General features: G+C 44.4%; 1 protein-coding gene across 11 annotated transcripts in view; it reads right to left on the bottom strand.

Moving 5' to 3' along the window:
• Positions 1-19,856, bottom strand: part of PPARA (peroxisome proliferator activated receptor alpha) — a 71,099-nt gene that overhangs the window by 17,104 nt on the left and 34,139 nt on the right. For 10 of the 11 annotated variants that reach the window (XM_036865680.1, XM_036865673.1, XM_036865678.1 and 7 more), the window contains exon 3: positions 1,503-1,752. In XM_036865680.1, the coding sequence (XP_036721575.1) occupies positions 1,503-1,710 (208 nt within the window). In that variant the 5' untranslated portion in view covers positions 1,711-1,752. The remainder of the gene's footprint in view (positions 1-1,502; positions 1,753-19,856) is intronic. The other variant, XM_036865681.1, reaches the window with a different exon arrangement.

Raw genomic sequence — 19,856 nt, 5'->3', positions numbered from 1 at the left:
AGCAACTAAGCCCGTGAGCCACAACTACTGAGCCTGCGCTCTAGAGCCCGCGAGCCACAACTACTGAGGCCGCGCGCCACAGCTACTGAAGCCCGCGCACTTAGAGCCCGTGGTCCACAACAAGAGAAGCCACCGCAATGAGAAGCCCGCACACCGCAACGAAGAGTAGCCCCTGCTCGCCGCAACTGGAGAAAGCCTGCGTGCAGCAACGAAGACCCAACGCAGCCAAAAATAAATAAATTTAAAAAAATAAATAAATTTTTTAAAAATTTGAAAATAAAGTCTAGTTTGTCTGATCCAAAACCCACTTCTGCCAAGAAGTACGGTGGAGTCAAGTCCACCCCAGACAGGGCTTCCTTTAAATCAAGGTACAATTTACACCACATTATACCGGGGTGGCTTAAATGTTGCTCAGAAAGATGAACTGTGCAATGATTTCCTCTTTCCCAGTGAGGTTACCTGAGCAGACCCCATGTTTTATTTCTTTGTATCTGCCTTGGCTGATGCCTGATGTAGTTTTTTTTTCCTACTGTCACCATCTTGAAATTTATCTTTTCAGTTTTAATATTTTTTTATTGAAGTATAGTTGATTTACAATTTTATGTTAATTTCTGCTATACAGCAAAGTGATTCAGTTATACATATATATACATTCTTTTTTGAAATATTCTTTTCCATTATGATTTATCATAGGATATCGAATATAGTTCTCTGTGCTATACAGTAGGACCTTGTTGTGCATCCATTCTATATATAAAAGCTTACAAGGGAGTAGGGAGATGGTTCATATACATTTCCAGATAAAAGAGAGTGATTTTTATGACAGTAGGAGTCTCTGCTTTAAAGAAATATAAACTCACAGCATTTAAAAAATGCAGCTGACTGCTGAATTTTAAGCATTATGTGATTTATGTACAGCTTTTAAAAAGAAGGCATACTCGCTGGTTATTTATTTTAAATATAGCAGTGTGTACATGTCAATCCCAAACTCCCTAACTATCCCTCCCCGCCAGGTAACCGTATTTAACATAAATAACCAACAGGGACAAAAAATTAAAATTAAAAAAAAAATCAGTCACCCAGGATGCACTCAAAGATTTGTCCACAAGGAGGTCTGTTACAGAGCTACTTATCATGGTGAAAAATTACAAACAACAGGCGGCTCAGATAAATTACATGCAAGAGATTACCCTGTAGTGTAAAAATTACATTTTCATGTGAAAAAATCAAATGAGCTACACATTTATGGTGTGTGCACTCTTATGTGTATATTATACTTCAATTAAAAGTTTATCCAAAAACAAACAAAAAAAGAAGGCATACTATGATATGCGAGACACACCTGAAAAGTTTCAAGGCCCAGTGGCACTGCATGTCGTGCTTTTACACATCTAAAGCTTTTAATGCAGAGAGATGTGACTTCTTCTCCAGGTAAAGAGAACAACTTTCTCTGTGGAAAAAAACATTTCTAGATAAAGCTTTCTAGGAAATAGCACGCTTACCTGTAATAACGGAGCCATCTGAACCTGGACCACTTCCTAAATACTGGTATTCTGTAAAACTAAAGCTTCCAGAACTGTCCTCACCAATGGACTGAGAAATCTCTTGAATGGTTCCCATTTCTTGCAGGAATTCTTCAGAGAGTGGACTTTCCAGATCATCAGCCTCGAGTGGGGAGAGGGGACCAATCGGGCTCTCTGTGTCCACCATCTCGACTGGATAGGGCTGGTCCCACCGCCGGGCTCCACGTTCCTGGGAGGAGAGAGAAGTCATGGGTGAAGTGGACATACAAGAACACTGGTTTTCCTTTAACAAAAACATCATTTATCAGCAGAGACACACCTGAACTCATAATCTAAAAAGTAACATTGTTGGCCATCTTACCTCCGCTTGACTCTTGACAAACTCATTAATGAAAATGAAAATCTTTATTATTTTTTTTTATTTTGGCCGAACAGCTTGCAAGATCTCAGTTCCCCGAGCAGGGATTAAACCCAGGCCCCTGCAGTGAAAGCACCAAGTCCTAACCACCGGACCACCAGGGAACTCCCAAGAAAATGAAAATCTCTAAACAAGAGCACGTCTCAGGAGCCAGAGCCGAGCAGGCCAGGAATCTCATGCACCGTCGAGCACGCACTGTATCCGAGCTAGACGAAAACAGCAGAGGACACACATAAAGTCCCCGCTGTCCCGGAATGCCCCTTCTGGTGGGGACAGACCTGGACAGCCTGATGGGGATACAGTGATGCAGGGGGAGGATGGGGAGGGACACACTGCCCTACATGACCGGCCAGGGAGGACCTCTCAGAAGAGGGGCGCAGACACCTGCAGGAATGAGGGAGTGAGCTGTACGGACATTTTGGGTAGAATGTTCCAGCAAAAGGAGCGGCAAGTGGAAAGCCCCCAGGATGGAAGCATGCGGGTACTTCCAGGCATGCGCAGGCCAGTCTGGTTCAGGTGGGAGCCCGGGGGGGAGTGGGACGGGCAGGCAGTCGGCACACACGCTGGAGGCAATACTATACGTTCTCCTTGCACCCGTGGGGGGAGTCATGTAGGTGTTCCTAAAGAATGACTGCATAACAAATACATCGTAGAGTTAAAAAAATCTAAACGGGTCAGTCCCCAACAGCGCTAGGCTGTTTCAACTCACACACAGAAGAATGCTCTCCACGTGGGCACTGTTACGGGCTGCACCGTGTCCCCCCAGATTCCGCTGCGGGAGTCCTAACCCTTAGGACCTCAGAATGTGGTTGCCTTTGGAGATAATAAAGAGGTGACTCCACTAAAATGAGGTGCTTAGAGGGGGCCCTAATCCAATCTGCTGGTGTCCTTATAAGAAGAGGAGATCTGGACGCACAAAGAGAGACGGCGGGGTGCACACACAGAGGGACGACCACGTGAAGACCCAGCGGGAAGGCTGCCACCTGCAAGCCAAGCAGAGCGGCCTCGGGAGAGACCAAAGCCGCCGACACTTTGATCTTGGACTTCAAGCCTCCAGGACAGTGAGAAATAAATGCGTTGTTTAGGGGCCCCAGTCAGTGGCCCCTTGTTAGGGCAGCCGAGCACATGTGCACAGGTGCAAAGTCAAAACAGCGGTCCTTCCCGTGATGGCTGGTTTCATGCTCTTGCTCAAGCCTCTGAAACCACCTCCTGTGACCCTCAGCCTTGTGCCCGTTCTCCTAGCTCGACGTGGGCCCTGGTGACGTTGTCTCCCCCGATCTCGCCCTGGTCACCATCCCCCACCCCCAGGGTGACCAGTGGCACCGGCCATCGCCTCGTCCAGACCTCCCTGTGCTGTCCGCCTCTGTGCCAGGCCCCAGCCCCCCTGCCTGAACCCCCCTCCCATCCCTGCCTTCCCCAGGCCCCGCTCCAGGTCCACCCTCGAGCCCTGTCGGGTCCCTTCTCGCCAACGAGGCCGACAAGGTGACATTTAGCTTCTGAAATGGTCACAGGGAAGCCCATGGCTCACATCGCGGACAGGACCCGAGGAGGTGCGTGCCACCAGCCAGCGCCAGGGCCCAGCGCGAGGCGGCTGCCCTTTCACAGCGATCACAGAAGCCGGGGCTCTTTGGACCGAGTGAGAACACGCTGCCAAAGCAAACGCGTGGAACGGACTTGAGTACAAACATTGCACATCTCAGCCCAGCTGAAAGTAAACAGTAGCTTTAAGTGCAAAGATGAAGGGATGGTTCGGCTTCCTTTAGAAATAAAAAATGGGTCCAGTTCACACATTTTTGTGAAATTCACCTCTCATGCCTGGAATTCTGAAAACAAATGGTCATAGTGGACAGTAACCCACAACGAAAAAGAAAAGAGAATCATTGAACGTCCGTAAGATTTAGAAGACTTTATCGTCTATTAGTGTAAATCTGGCTGTGAATCTGTGCATTTTTTCTATCCTATTTTATCCTGCATCACAATTGAATTTCTTCAAATGGCAAGTAAGATAAAGGTGTAAGCGTTACTTAAGATGTTTTCCACCATGAACAAAAGGTTCCAAAGTGCGGTCATTAACTTACACTACCTTCACCATAAAGTTCAGCCTAACAAATATCTGATAGCCAGGCAGAGGCTGTGTTATCAATGGGGCCGTGACCACCTTCTCCTCTGCCCTGTCACAGTCTCAGCGCTGCAAGGAAAACACACCTGGACAGCAGCCTCTTAGTCCTGCAAATATTCTATCTTCCAACCAGGAGTGTCCAGAATGGGAGGAACTGATCTTTGACTAAATGATAGTCTCCCTGTCATTACATCCAGGGAGTTAGAATGTTCTGAGATCTTATTATTTTACTTATCAGCTGCTTTTAAAGGATACCTGAGATTTATGTAGAGAAACACCAGTGTTCCTGTTAATGAAGAGCTAAACGAGATCCCTGGGGAGTGAGGCAACACCGTGACCTCCGGCCAGAGGACTGGCCTTTGCACAGATCACTGGACACCCTGGCCCTGCCTGCTTCCAGCCAGAGCAGATAAGGGAGAGTGCCCTTTGGACGTGTCCCCGGGTAGAGCTGAGGCTGCATGGCACGCAGCCCGCTCCGCCGGCCTGCGGCTTCCTGGCAGGCTCTGCACCTGCTCGCCCCACGCCGCGGTCACCTCTGCTCGGGGGGCAGGAAGGTCACGGCAAGTACCTGCCTCTCAAATCCACAGAACACGGCCACCACCTGGGTCATCGAGACAGGCAATCAGTTACTGTGCCCTGTGCCCGATGGCCTAGGTCCTCCGGGGCTTTGCAGGGAGAAAGAGGCACAGCAAATGACCTCTTAGCAGCTCCCAGTGTGGCCGAGGAGGTAAGAAACCAGGAGAGGATGCAAGCGGAACTCAAACAGGCCTCGGATCCCTTGCAAGGAGAAATGAGGGAGAGAGCAGGGGGTGCTGAGAAGAGGTAATAAAGCCAAGTTCCAGCAAAGACGTGGTGAATGCATAATCCCATCCCCCCTTCCTGGATGATCAATCCTGAGACGTGTTGGTTTCTAAAGGCATTTTGTTTTCTTTCCCATCCAATTTAAATGTTAGAGCTGCATCCTGTAGAACAGAAACTCAGATGTAAACTGCTGAAATTCTACTTTTAGTAGAACACTTTTCAGTCAAAATGTTGCTTTGAGAATTACGAAGCAGGGTATAGGAAAACTATAGAACACTGGGGAAAAAAAGATATAGGCAAGAAAGAAAGGAAGAAGGAAGGAAGGGAGGGAGGGAGGGAGGAAGAGAGAGGGAGAGAAGGAGGGAGGGGGCACAGAATCCTACCATTGCTTTATGTCACCCAAACACAGGGCAGGTGAAAACACCAGAAGAATTTTAACACTAATTGTTAACCTTGACATCAAGGGATTTTCCTTATCACCAACTCTTCGGTGACACGGCTGTTGGGAAGATCGGCTAAAATGAGTTGCTGGTGGCGTCATGAGCTCTGAGTCTGTGAAGACAAGGAGGGCCCAGCACACTCTGCTCAGGGCCCCCCCAGCACCTGGGGCCCAATTCTGATGTAGCCCTAATTATAGGGACAGTGTTGGAAATGTTTTCATGTCTCCCACTAGACGGGACGTCGCTTGCGAGTAGGGACGGACTTTGCTATCTCTGCGTCCGTACTTCCAGCACAATCCCTACGATGCAGCAGCGTTCCGTTTCCACCCCCACTGCTTAGCGAGGTTGGCACAGAACTCGAACTTAGTCCACACTCAGCAGGTGAAGGTCTGTGAGGCCCCACCTCGGCTTTGCAGCTGCCTCCACAGCCTGTGTCACCCAGACGGCAAAACGGCACGTACAGTCAGTATTCAAAAGACAACAAAACGTAAGGATGTCTGAAACAGAAGTCAGAGTGGCGCTACCTCGGGAAAGTGATCAGAAATTTACAGAGTGAATCATAACCATTGTAGGGGCTTAAAAACTAAGCATGAGAGAGGAAACAAACAAACAAAAAATCTAAGCATCATAGTGAACAAAAAAGTCCAAGTCGGCAGGAAAGGGCAAGCTTCAAACAGGGATGTAGGGGGCAGAGGTGTTGCTTATCGACCCCTTTATCCTGAGAACGGGGACTGTGCCCACAGCCTGGGCAACCGACTGGCACACATTACAGACTGCTCAGGAAAGGCACGAACAGATCACCAGCCTGACTCTACCTTAGAAGCAACAGACAGAGAACTTGGGAAATGATCGGTGATAAAATAAGTTCAGTGCTTTGAAGAAAGAGTAAAGAAGCATCATCATCTGACTGGAATAAAAGACTAAGAGGAAATCACTTGGTTGTTGGCTCCCAACCGTGTTAATGTATGTCACCCATTTTTGCCCCGTACATTATTAACCGACCTTCTTGGACCTAGAACGTCTTTTGTAAACGTTCTCTGAAATTAAGTGTTAAATAAAAGTTAGCTATTGAAATATGTTTACATGCTATGAAAATAGATACTCAAAGAAAAAGAACAAGTGGAACTGGGCTGGAATTCTCACACTCAGAACTTATATTTGACTCAAAAGGGTCCGAGTAAACAGTTACAAACATCAGTCTTTTACTTTGCTGCTTTTACCTTTCTGTACTCGACTCGAACTTACTGTGTTGTAAAGCCCTCTCAAATGATCACTTATTATGCCTCATTAATGCCAGCATAGAGGAATCTATTGACATCTGCCTTTGCTAAATCAAGTCCAATTAGACTTCATTGAGTGGTTTAAAGGTAAAAGATGGAATTTTTGTTAAAGGAGTACCATTTATGTAGCAGACAAGCAGCTCTCAGGCAACAAATTTTTCTGTTTTTCACCATTTCTATTTCACTCCCTTGTCAGGTTCTTTATACTTTCCTGTATACTTTTTAGATATTACAGATACTATTTAGATGCCTTTTGGCTTAATTTGTTGGGCTAGGATTGAAAACAACATTTCAAAATAAACAAAAGAATGCTAAAAAGCCCTCTGTACCTTTACCTCGCACCAGAAGTTCACTGAAATAGATTAATCATTAGCCCCTGCATAATGATTAACGACTAAGTAAGTATAGAAAATGCCTAGGAAACACATTTAAAACAGAAGAAAAAAGGACCAGAGTATAATAATGGTAAGGCAACGAAGGACTATGTATTTTAATGAATTAAATCAAACGTATTATGAACAGTCTGCACATCAGTGAGATTTAACTAGAGCTTTCTAGATCTTTCCCAACAAAGCCTAAGGCATGAAATTTTATAACCAAAAGAATCTGGCAAAAATGGGGGATAAAGGGTAGTTGTGAGCCTCTACACCTTTATCTTAAAGGTGCAAAAAGAATGTTCCCGACTGTTTCCAAGAAAACGCCCTCCAGTTTTACACAAAGATCACACTCTATGATAGTATAGAAGTGGCTCCAGCCACTTCAAACCCAACTCTTTCCCATTGTCCTGAAAAGGGAGTTATCATTCTTAAATATAATCTTACCTTTGTGGATGGTGATATCAAAATAATTACAGGAAAGCTACAGTTTGGACACACTTTAATGTCAGCTGCAATGGAATTTGAGGGAGCAGAGAAGCTTACTACAAGAATCAAAAGTCAATGCATGGGGACTTCCCTGGTGGTGCAGTGGTTAGGAATCCGCCTGCCAATGCAGGGGACACGGGTTCGAGCCCTGGTCCGGGAGGATCCCACGTGCCGCGGAGCAACTAGGCCCGTGTGCCACAACGACTGAGCCTGTGTGCCACAGCTGCTGAAGCCTAGAGCCCGTGCTCCGTAACCAGAGAGGCCACCTCAGTGAGAAGACCGCGCACCGCAACCAAGAGTGGCCTCTGCTCGCCGCAACTAGAGAAAGCCTGCGTGCAGCGGCAAAGACCCAACGCAGAGAAAAATAAAATAAATAAATAAATTAAATTAAAAAAAAAAAACAGATTTAGAAAAAAAAAAAAAAGTCAATGGATGCAGCCACTATGGGAAACAGTATGGAGGTTCCTCAAAAAAACTAAAAATAGAGTTGCCATATGATCCAGCAATCTCACTCCTGGGCATATAACCAGAAAAAACTGTAATTCAGAAAGATACATGTACCCCTATGTTCATATTAGCACTATTCACAACAGCCAAGACATGGAAGCAACCTAAATGTCCATCGACAGAGGAATGGATAAAGAAGATGTGGGGGGCTTCCCTGGTGGCGCAGTGGTTGAGAGTCTGCCTGCTAATGCAGGGGACGCGGGTTCGAGCCCTGGTCTGGGAGGATCCCACATGCCGCAGAGCAGCTAGGCCCGTGAGCCACAAGTACTGAGCCTGCGCGTCTGGAGCCTGTGCTCCGCAACAAGAGAGGCTGCGATAGTGAGAGGCCCGTGCACCGCGATGAAGAGTGGCCCCCGCTTGCCACAACTAGAGAAAGCCCTCGCACAGAAACAGACCCAACACAGCCATAAAAATAAATAAATAAATAAATAAATAAATAAATAAATAAATAAATAATTTTTTAAAAAAGCAAATATATATTTAAAAAAAAAAAAAGATGTGGTACATACACACAATGGAATACTACTCAGCCATAAAAAAGAATGAAATCATGCCATTTGCAGCAACATGGATGGACCTAGACATTATCATACTAAATGAAGTAAGTCAGACCGAGAAAGACAAACACCATATGATATCACTTATGTGTGGAATCTAAAATATGACACAAATGAACTTATCTACAAAATAGAAACAGACTCACAGACATAGAGAACAGACTTGTGGTTGCCAAGGGGGAGGGTGGGTGGGGAAGGGACGGAGCGGGAGGTTGGGATTAGCAGATGCAAACTACTATATATAGGATGGATCAAGAACAAGGTCCTAGTGTATAGCACAAGGGACTATATTCAGTATCCTGTAATAAACCTTAATGGAAAAGAATATGAAAAAGAATATATATGTATATAACTGAATCACTTTGCTATCCAGCAGAAATTAACACAACATTGCAAATCAACTATACTTCAATTAAAATTTTTCTTTGTCAGCAGAAGTCCATGGAAACGAAATTCGCATTTACCACCCGAAAGTTTTGACCCAGTGTAGACAGAACCAGTAGCAATGGTGATGACGCTGAACTTTTAGCAGCCAGACAACAGAGAAGCAACGGAGGACCGAGGCCCTCGACAGTTCCAGACAAGGAGGTCCTGATGGGTCTTGGCAGAAATACAACACGTAGACGACAGGCAGACGTTAAGGCTGAGCCTTCACTTTCAGAGTCAAGCTGGTGGTCACCGTTGGGACGGGAGGCCGTGTTTTACGAACTTCGTGGACCATGTAAGTCCCCCTGAGCTGGTGACTGGAGAACCCTGGAGACACCTGGCGGGGACACCCAGCCCAGGGCAGCGGGCGTGGGGGCCGGGAACAGGGCAGGGAGGAAGACAAGGAAGGTGCACAGAGCACCCCAGAGCCGGGCCCTCGGTAACAGTTACTGCATTGCTTTTTTTTAATGGGCCCAGCACCGGGGCAGGGGAGGTAGCACTGGTCCCATTGACAGAGGAGAAAACGCAGAGACTCGGGGAGGAAAGTCACTTGTGCTGCCAGTAGGCGAAGAGAGAGAAAGAAATAAACAACTGATCGTCGCAGAGGCAGTGTGACGAGTGCCGTCACGGGACACCCTGAGGGTTGGGAAGGCTCCACAAAGGAGGGGACACCCGAGCTGCATCCTAAGAGGTGATCAGAAAGAAATGCAGCAGCAGAAAATAAAAAACGGTAAGGGGCATTTCTAAGAAAAGCCCACATGCAGAGATGACCTAAGACATCACAGAGTAAGTAGCCGAGAAGGTCTGGACAATCCACTTTGAGGGGGCTGGGTCAACTACGCGTCGCTGCACAGCAAACAACCCCAAAGCTCAGTGGCTTGAACTACACCGCTTTATTTGTTCACAATTCTGTGGCTCAGCAACTTGGGCTGGGCCGGGCTGGCCGGGTCTTCTGTGGTCAGGTGGCAGCCGCGGCTGGAGGGTCAGTGGAGGTGGGTGACTGTGGCCGGGCCCTTCTCACCACGTGGCCTTCCGTCCTACGGAGGCCAGCACAGGCTTCTGCAGGTGCCTTCGTGTTCCAACAGTGAACGCGGAAACTCCGAGACCTCACTCGTAAATGCTGCATCACTTCTGCCACAGTCTGCGGGTCAAAGCGAGTTACGAGGCGAGCCCAGATCCAAGGGGTGGGGAAATGAACCCTACCTCTGAGCGGGGGGCGGGGGGAGGGAGCCTCAAAGAAACTGGGACCATTTTTGATGCAGCACAGGGTGGGGGCAGGGAGAGGAGCCTGCAGAGGCGGGAGAGGCCGGCAGTGCAATCAAGGTGCATCGCCGCTCTCAGGCGCAGGAGTGCGGACCCTGCCTTGCAAGCAGTAAGGAGTCCCGGAGGGATGGTAAGAGCTGCAGCAGGATTGTTCTGGCAGCAGGGTGGAGTCCAGATTTAAAGCAGATAAGGTGAGAAGCAGAAGACTCCTTAGGAGGCTGGGGTAACCGTCCCCATAAGAGGTGACGATGCCCCCGGGAGCTGACGTGGGGAGGCGGGGAGGACGAAGAGCTAACATGGGCAGCTGGCAGGGCACGGAGCAGGGAACGGGGGCACAGCCTAGGATAAACCTCCTCTCTGGCTTAGGTAACTGGGCGGACGGGTGACATCCACGAAATCCGGAACGTAAGGAGAAGAGCGCGGTCCCAGGGTGGAGAGAGTCATGGAAGGGAGAAAGGTGACGAATTCAGTTGTGAACTGCAGGTTACGGTGTCTGTGGGACGCACAGGCTGGGCCTCTGCTAACGTCATCTCCTCTTCTGGGAAGTTCTGATAATGTTACCAATGTTCTCCTCGTAGGGTTCTTATCAACAGCAGCACCTAGGCGGGCCGGGTGGATGAAGTCCCAACCTCCGGGGTGAGGGCAGTGCTCCTGGCGACCTTGGACACTTCAACTGTGAATCAGGTTAATAACATCCACGTGCTCGCTGCATGTGTTCCTTGCGTTTGTGGAGCTCCAGGCTCGTGGCGGCTCTCCTTCCTCCTTCCTTACTGGGGAACTCTGTTACCTCCGCCTCACCCCTGCCTTTATCCTTTAATCACGCCCTTCCTCCTGCCTGGCTGGTCTTCCCCAAACTATAATATCCCCAAAGGCAAGAGCAAGCCTTATGCAAGTGTCCTGCACAAAATACCCCTTGGATGAGCTGAGCTGAACCACAAAGGAAACGTTTGTTTTCTAGGGCACCACTCTTCCTTATATTGCATTGCTTAGCCTTCAAATTTCAGAGAGTATTACATTGAAGTCTCTTTGACTCTGTTTCTCACCATTTTTCCCAAGCCAGGGTCAACAGCTTCAGGAGAGGTAAGTCAAAAGAGTACAGTTAACCACGGGGGTAGAGTTGCAAACTGGAGAAGACAAGATACTAAGTGCACTGTTGTTTTGCTGCTTTGATCAATTTTTCACTCTGTTAAGCAGGTCATCAAATCCAGATTTTTTTTAAACTGGACTTTATTTTTAAGAACAGTTTTAAGGGACTTCTCTGGCGGTTCCGTGGTTAAGACTCCGTGCTCCCAATGCAGGGGACCTGGGTTCAACCCCTGGTTGGGGCACTGGATCCCGCATGCCTGCCGCCACTAGGAAGCTCGTGTGCCGCAACTAAGACCCTGTGCAGCCAAAAATAAATAAATAAATAAATATTGGGGAAAAAAAAGAACAGTTTTAGGTTCCCAGCAAATCCAAGTGGAAGGTACAAGAGAGTTCCCATGTACCCCCACATAAGCAGAGCCTTCCCGACTGTCAACATCCCACACCAGAGTGGGACATTTGTTACAATCAATGAATCTGTACTGACACATCATTGTCACCCAAAATCCACAGTTGACATTAGGGTTCACTCCTGGTTATGAATTCTATGGGTTTTGACAAATGTATAATGACACGTATCCACCATTACAGTATCATACAGAGTAGTTTCTGCTCTAAAAATCTGTGCTCTGCCTATTCATGTCTCCTTCCCACTTAATCCCTGGCAAGCCCTGATCTTTTTACTGTCTCCATAGTTTGGTCTTTTCTAGAATGTCATATATTTGCAATCATACAGTATGTACCCTTTTCAGGTTGGCTTCTTTCACTTAGTCATATGCATTTAGGTGTTTTTTTTTAATTTTTGAATTTTATTTTATTTTTTTATACAGCAGGTTCTTATTAGTTATCTATTTTATACATATTAGTGTATATACGTCAATCCCCAATTCATCACAGCACCACCACCACCCATGCTGCTTTCCCCCTTGGTGTCCATACGTTTGTTCTCTACATCTGTGTCTCTATTTCTGCCCTGCAAACCAGTTCATCTGTACCATTTTTCTAGGTTCCACGTATACACGTTAACATACGATATTTGTTTTTCTCTTTCTGACTTACTTCACTCTGTATGACAGTCTCTAGATCCATCCACGTCTCTACAAATGACCCAATTTCACACCTTTTATGGCTGAGTAATATTCCATTGTATATATGTGCCACATCTTCTTTATCCATTCAGTGTGTGTCGATGGACACAGGTTGCTTCCATGTCCTGGCTATTGTAAATAGTGCTGCAATGAACATTGGGGTGCATGTGTCTTTCTGAATTATAGTTTTCTCTGGGTATATGCCCAGTAGTGGGATTGCTGGATCATATGGTAATTCTATTTTTAGTTTTTTAAGGAACCTCCATACTGTTCTCCATAGTGGCTGTATCAATTTACATTCCCACCAACAGTGCAAGAGGGTTCCCTTTTCTCCACACCCTCTCCAGCATTTGCTATTTGTAGATTTTCTGATGATGCCCATTCTAACCGAAGTGAGGTGATACCTCATTGTAGTTCTGATTTGAATTTCTCTAATAATTAGTGATGTTGAGCAGCTTTTCATGTGCCTCTTGGCCATCTGTATGTCTTCTCTGGAGAAATATCTATTTAGGTCTTCTGCCCATTTTTTGACTGGGTTGTTTGTTTTTTAAATTTTGAGCTCCATGAGCTGTCTATATATATAATTTTGGAGATTAGTCCTTTGTCCGTTGATTCGTTTCCAAATATTTTCTCCCATTCTTAGAGTTGTCTTTTCGTCTTGTTTATAGTTTCCTTTGCTGTGCAAAAGCTTTGAAGTTTCGTTAGGTCTCATTTGTTTATTTTTGTTTTTATTTCCATTACTCTAGGAGGTGGGTCAAAAAAGATCTTGCTGTGATTTATGTCAGAGTGTTCTTCCTATGTTTTCCTCTAAGAGTTTTATAGTGTCTGGTCTTACATTTAGGTCTTTAATCCATTTTGAGTTTATTTTTGTGTATGGTGTTAGGGAGTGTTCTAATTTCATTCTTTTGCATGTAGCTGTCCAGTTTTCCCAGCACCACTTATTGAAGAGACTGTCTTTTCTCCATTGTATATCCTTGCCTCCTTTGTCATAGATTAGTTGACCACAGGTGCGTGGGTTTATCTCTGGGCTTTCTATCCTGTTCTATTGATCTGTATTTCTGTTTTTGTGCCAGTACTGTACTGTCTTGATTACTGTAGCTTTGTAGTATAGTCTGAAGTCAAGGAGTCTGATTCCTCCAGCTCCAGTTTTTTCCCTCAAGATTGCTTTGGCTATTCGGGGCCTTTTGTGTCTCCATACAAATTTTAAGATTTTTTGTTCTAGTTCTGTAAAAAATGCCACTGGTAATTTGATAGAGATTGCATTGAATCTGTAGATTGCTTTGGGTAGTACAGTCGTTTTCACAATATTGATTCTTCCAATCCAAGAACATGGTATATCTCTCCATCTGTTTGTGTCATCTTTGATTTCTTTCATCAGTGTCTTATAGTTTTCTGAGTACAGGTCTTTCACCTCCTTAGGTAGGTTTATTCCTAGGTATTTTACTCTTTTTGTTGCAATGGTGAATGGGACTGTTTCCTTAATTTATTTCTGATTTTTCATCATTAGTGTATAAGAATGCAAGAGACTTCTGTGTATTAATTTTGTTTCCTGCAACTTTACCAGATTCACTGATTAGCTCTAGTAGTTTTCTGGTGGCATCTTTAGGATTATCTATGTATAGTATCATGTCATCTGCAAACAGTGACAGTTTTACTTCTTCTTTTCCAATTTGTATTCCTTTTTTTTCTTTTTCTTCTCTGACTGCCATTGCTAGGACTTCCAAAACTATGTTGAATAATAGTGGCAGGAGTGGACATCCTTGTCTTGTTCCTGATCTTAGAGGAGATGCTTTCAGTTTTTAACCATTGAGAATGACATTTGCTGTGGGTTTGTTGTATATGGCCTTTATTATGTTGAGGTAGGCTCCCTCTATGCGCACTTTCTGGAGAGTTTTTATCATAAATGGGTGTTGAATTTTGTCAAAAGCTTTTTCTGCAATTATTGAGATGATCATATGGTTTTTATTCTTCAATTTGTTAATATGATGTATCACATTGGTTGGTTTGCATATATTGAAGAATCCTTGCATCCCTGGGATAAATCCCACTTGATCATGGTATATGATCCTTTTACTGTGTTGTTGGATTCTGTCTGCTAGTATTTTGTTGAGGATTTTTGCATCTATGCTCATCAGTGATATTGGTCTGTAATTTTCTTTTTTTGTAGTATCTTTGTCTGGTTTTGGTATCAGGGTGATGGTGGCCTCGTAGAATGAATTTGGGAGTGTTCCTTCCTCTGCAATTTTTTGGAAGAGTTTGAGAAGGATGGGTGTTAGCTCTTCTCTAAGTGTTTGCTAGAATTCACCTGTGAAGCCATCTGATCCTGGACTTTTGTTGGAAGATTTTATTTTTTTAAATTTATTTATTTTGGCTGCGTTGGGTCTTCATTGCTGCGTGTAGGCTTTCTCTATTTGTGGTAAGCGGGGGCTACTCTTCGTTGCGGTGCATGGGCTTCTCATTGCGATGGCTTCTCTTGTTGCGGAGCACGGGCTCAAGGCACACGTGCTTCAGTAGCTGTGGCATGTGGGCTCAGTAGTTGTGGCACATGGGCTTAGTTGCTCCGCAGCATGTGGGATCTTCCCGGACCAGGGATCGAACCCGTGTCCCCTGCATTGGCAGGTGGATTCTTAACCACTGCACCACCAGGGAAGCCCTGTTGGAAGATTTTTAATCACAGTTTCAATTTCATTACTTGTGATTGGTCTGTTCAAATTTTCTATTTCTTCCTGGTTCCGTCTTGGAAGGTTATACATTTCTAAGAATTTGTCCATTTCTTCCAGGTTGTCTATTTTATTGGCATAGAGCTGCTTGTAGTAGTCTCTTAGGATGCTTTGTATTTCTGCGGTGTCCATTGTAACTTCTCCTTTTTCATTTCTAATTTTATTGATTTGAGTCCTCTCCCTCTTTTTCTTGATGAGTCTGGCTAAAGGTTTATCAATTTTGTTTATCTTCTCAAAGAACAAGCTTTTAGTTTTATTGATCTTTGCTATTGTTTTGTTTCTATTTCATTTATTTCTGCTCTGATCTTTATGATTTCCTTCCTTCTACTAACTTGGGGTTTTGTCTGTTCTTCTTTCTTTACTTGCTTTAGGTGTAAGGTTAGATTGTTTATTTGAGCTTTTTCTTGTTTCTTGAGGTAGGACTGCATTGCTATAAACTTCCCTCTTAGAATTGCTTTTGCTGCATCCCATAGGTTTTGGATCGTTGTGTTTTCCTTGTCATTTGTCTCTAGGTATTTTTTGATTTCCTCTTTGATTTCTTCAGTGATCTCTTGGTTATTTAGTAACGTATTGTTTAGCCTCCATGTGTTTGTGTTTTTTATGGTTTTTTCCCCTGTAATTTATTTCTAATCTCATAGCATTGTGGTCGGAAAAGATGCTTGATATGATTTCAATTTTTTTTAAATTTACTGAGGCTTGACTTGTGACCCAAGATGTGATCTATCCTGCAGAATGTTTCGTGTGCACTTGAGAAGAAAGTGTAATCTGCTGTTTTTGGATGGAATGTCCTATAAATATCCATTAAATCTATCTGGTCTATTGTGTCACTTAAAGCTTGTGTTTCCTTATTAATTTCCTGTCTGGATGATCTGTCCATTGGTGTAAATGAGGTGTTAAAGTCTCCCACTATTATTGTGTTACTGTCAATTTCCTCTTTTATAGCTGTTAGCATTCACCTTATGTATTGAGGTGCTCCTATGTTGGGTGCATATATATTTGTAATTGTTATATCTTCTTCTTGGATTGATCCCTTGATCATTATGTAGTGTCTTTCCTTGTCTCTTGTAACATTCTTTATTTTTAAGTCTATTATATCTGATATGAGTATTGCTACTCCAGCTTTCTTTTGATTCCCATTTGCATGGAATCTCCTTTTCCATCCCCTCACTTTCAGTCTGTATGTGTCCGTAGGTCTGAAGTGGGTCTCTTGTAGACAGCATATATATGAGTCTTGTTTCTGTATACATTCAGTGAGCCTGTGTCTTCTGGTTGGAGCATTTAATCCACTCACATTTAAGGTAATTATTGATATATATGTTCCTATTACCATTTTTTAAATTGTTTTGGGTTTGTTTTTGTAGGTCCTTTTCTTTTCTTGTGTTTCCCACTTAGAGAAGTTCCTTTAGCATTTGTTGTAGAGCTGGTTTGGTGGTGCTGAATTCTCTTAGCTTTTGCTTGTCTGTACAGCTTTTGATTTCTCTGTCAAATCTGAATGAGATCCTTGCTGGGTAGAGTAATCTTAGCTGTAGATTCTTCCCTTTCATCACTTTAAATATATCGTGCCACTCCCTTCTGGCTGGTAGAGTTTCTGCTGAGAAATCAGCTGTTAACCTTATGGGAGCTCCCTTGTATATTATTTGTCATTTTTCCCTTGTTGCTTTTAATAATTTTTCTTTGTCCTGAACTTTTGTCAGTTTGATTACTATGTATCTCGGCGTGTTTCTCCTTGGGTTTATCCTGCCTGGGACTCTCTGTGCTTCCTGGACTTGGATGGCTATTTCCTTCCCCATATTAGGGAAGTTTTCAGCTACAATCTCTTCAAATATTTTCTGAGGTCCTTTCTCTCTCTCTTCTCCTTCTGGGACCCCTATAATGCGAATGTTGGTGCGTTTAATGTTTTCCCAGAGGTCTCTTAGGCTGTCTTCATTTCTTTTCATTCTTTTTTCTTTATTCTGTTCTGCGGCAGGGAATTCCACCATTCTGTCTTCCAGGTCACTTATCCGTTCTTCTGCCTCAGTTATTCTTCTATTGATTCCTTCTAGTGTATTTTTCATTTCAGTTATTGTATTATTCATCTCTGTTTGTTTGTTCTTTAATTCTTCTAGGTCTTTGTTAAACATTTCTTGCATCTTCTTGATCTTTGCCTCCATTCTTTTCCAAGGTCCTGGATCATCTTCAGTATCATTATTCTGAATTCTTTTTCTGGAAGGATGCCTATCTCCACTTCATTTAGGTTTTTTTTCTGGGGTTTTATCTTGTTCCTTCATCTGGTACATAGTCCTCTGCCTTTTCATTTTGTCTATCTTTCTGTGAATGTGGTTTTCATTCCACAGGCTGCAGGATTATAGTTCTTCTTGCTTCTGCTGTCTGCCCTCTGGTGGGTGAGAGGCTTGTGCATGCTTCCTGATGGGAGGGACGTGATGGTGGGAAGAGCTGGGTGTTGATTTGGTGGGCAGAGCTCAGTAAAACTTTAATCCGCTTGTCTGCTGATGGGTGGGGCTGAGTTCCCTCCATGTTGGTTGTTTGGCCTGAGGTGACCCAGCACTGGAGGCTACTGGCTCTTTGGTGGGGCTAATGGCAGACTCTGGGAGGGCTCACGCCAAGGAGTACTTCCCGGAACTTCTGCTGCCAGTGTCCTTGTCCCTGTGGTGAGCCACAGCCACCCCCCACCTCTTCAGGAGACCCTCCAACACTAGCAGGTAGGTCTGGTTCAGTCTCCTATGGGGTCACTGCTCCTTCCCCTGGGTCCCGATGTGCACACTACTTTGTGTGTGCCCTCCAAGAGTGGAGTCTCTGTTTCCCCCAGTCCTGTCAAAGTCCTGCAATCAAATCCCGCTAGCCTTAAAAGTGTGATTCTCTGGGAATTCCTCCTCCCATTGCCAGACACCAGGTTGGGAAGCCTGACGTGGGGCTCAGAACCTTCACTCCAGTGGGTGGACTTCTGTGGTATAAGTGTTCTCCAGTCTGTGAGTCACCCACCCGCCAGTTATGGGATTTGATTTTATTGTGATTGCGCCCCTCCTACCATCTCACTGTGGCTTCTCCTCTGTCTTTGGATGTGGGGTATCTTTTTTGGTGAGTTCCAGTGTCTTCCTGTCGATGATTGTTCAGCAGTTAGTTGTCCCGTGAATGTATTTCTACTGCCAGTCCTGTAGTGCCTAGAGGCCCAAAGGTGCAGTACTAGTTTTAAGGGAAAGACAGAAGTCCCTTTCCCTTTATCTTTAACTTCTCAGGGCCAACTTGATGGAAATCTAAATTTGCTCTAAACCAAGAGTAACCAAGTAGAAAGATAATTACTTTTGGTGTAGTTCTAATATATGCTGGAGGTTAGTTTTGGTTTTATGATTTCAGGAAGTTGATAAAAGAGATGTGTCCATTTTTCTTTCTTTTTTAAAAAGTTTATTTATTTATTTATTTATGGCTGTGTTGGGTCTTCATTTCTGTGCGAGGGCTTTCTCTAGTTGTGGCAAGCAAGGGCCACTCTTCATCACAATGTGCAGGCCTCTCACTATCGCGGCCTCTCTTGTTGCAGATCACAGGCTCCAGATGCGCAGGCTCAGTAATTGTGGCTCACGGGCCCAGTTGCTCCGCGACATGTGGGATCTTCCCAGACCAAGGCTCGAACCCGTGTCCCCTGCATTGGCAGGCAGATTCTCAACCACTGTGCCACCAGGGAAGCCCCTCTTTTTTTTTTAACCATTTTTTAAACACTGAAGTATAGTTAACTTACAATGTTGTTGTTGTTAGTACAACACACACACATACATATATATTCTTTTTCATATTCTTTTCCAGTATAGGTTTTTACAAGATACTGAATACAGGTAGGTCCCTGTGCTACACAGTAGGTCCTTGTTTATCTATTTTATATACAGTAGTGTGTATCTGTTTAATCCCAAACTCCTAATTTATCCCTCCCCCCGACCATCCCCTTTGGTAACCATACGTTTGTTTTTTATGTCCGTGAGTCTGTTTCTGTTTTGTATCATTTTTTTAGATCCTGCATATAAGCGATATCACATGGTATTTGTCTTTCTCTGTCTGACTTCACTTAATATGATAATCTCCACGTCCATCCATGTTGCTGCAAATGGCAGGGATGTGTCCATTTTTAGACCTTTCTCCTTTAATTTTCCCCTTCCGTTTTGGATATGGTCAATGGTATTGTATTTTGCCAGAGCAGATAAGTTCTGAATGTCCTTCCATTTCTTCAAGTCTTACAAGAAGCAGCGGTGGAAGAGCAGAACAGGGTCGACCACAGAATTCTGAAACAAGGGAACTCAAAGTAAAACCTTTCTCACTCTACTCATAATGTAATGAGAAATGGTAAATACCAGAAGTTTCTAAGAGAGAAAAGCCCCTCCAGCAACACTCTGAGTATCCAGTGCTCACTCGGCCCACAGAACCATCTGGGAATTTAGCATCAGCCTTTTCATAAACACACTCAGAATAACATAAAACTTTACCAACATGGTTCAACTTTCTGCAAGGTGAAAACCATTTTTTGGACATTTTCATAAATAACACTAAGGTTCAAAATGAATCGGTGTGTCAGTCCTTCAGAGTTTTCTGTCTTCTGCTTCTCCTACTTGACTGAACGATGGATGCTTGCTCATTCTCAGTCTGTGTTTTGCTCTACAGCAAATGAGACAAAAGGAAGAAAAAAGCCCAAATCTGGGATATTAATATAATGTTTTCACTGGTTTCATCCTCTTCCATAAGGATAAGGAGATTGGGAAAAAGAAACACACTTCTCTTCAGCAGTTCT

The sequence above is a fragment of the Balaenoptera musculus genome, chromosome 10 (genome assembly GCF_009873245.2).
Source record: "Balaenoptera musculus isolate JJ_BM4_2016_0621 chromosome 10, mBalMus1.pri.v3, whole genome shotgun sequence".
NCBI lineage: Eukaryota > Metazoa > Chordata > Mammalia > Artiodactyla > Balaenopteridae > Balaenoptera > Balaenoptera musculus.
Note: the sequence above shows the minus strand (reverse complement) of the source record. Positions and strands in the feature narration are given on the sequence as shown.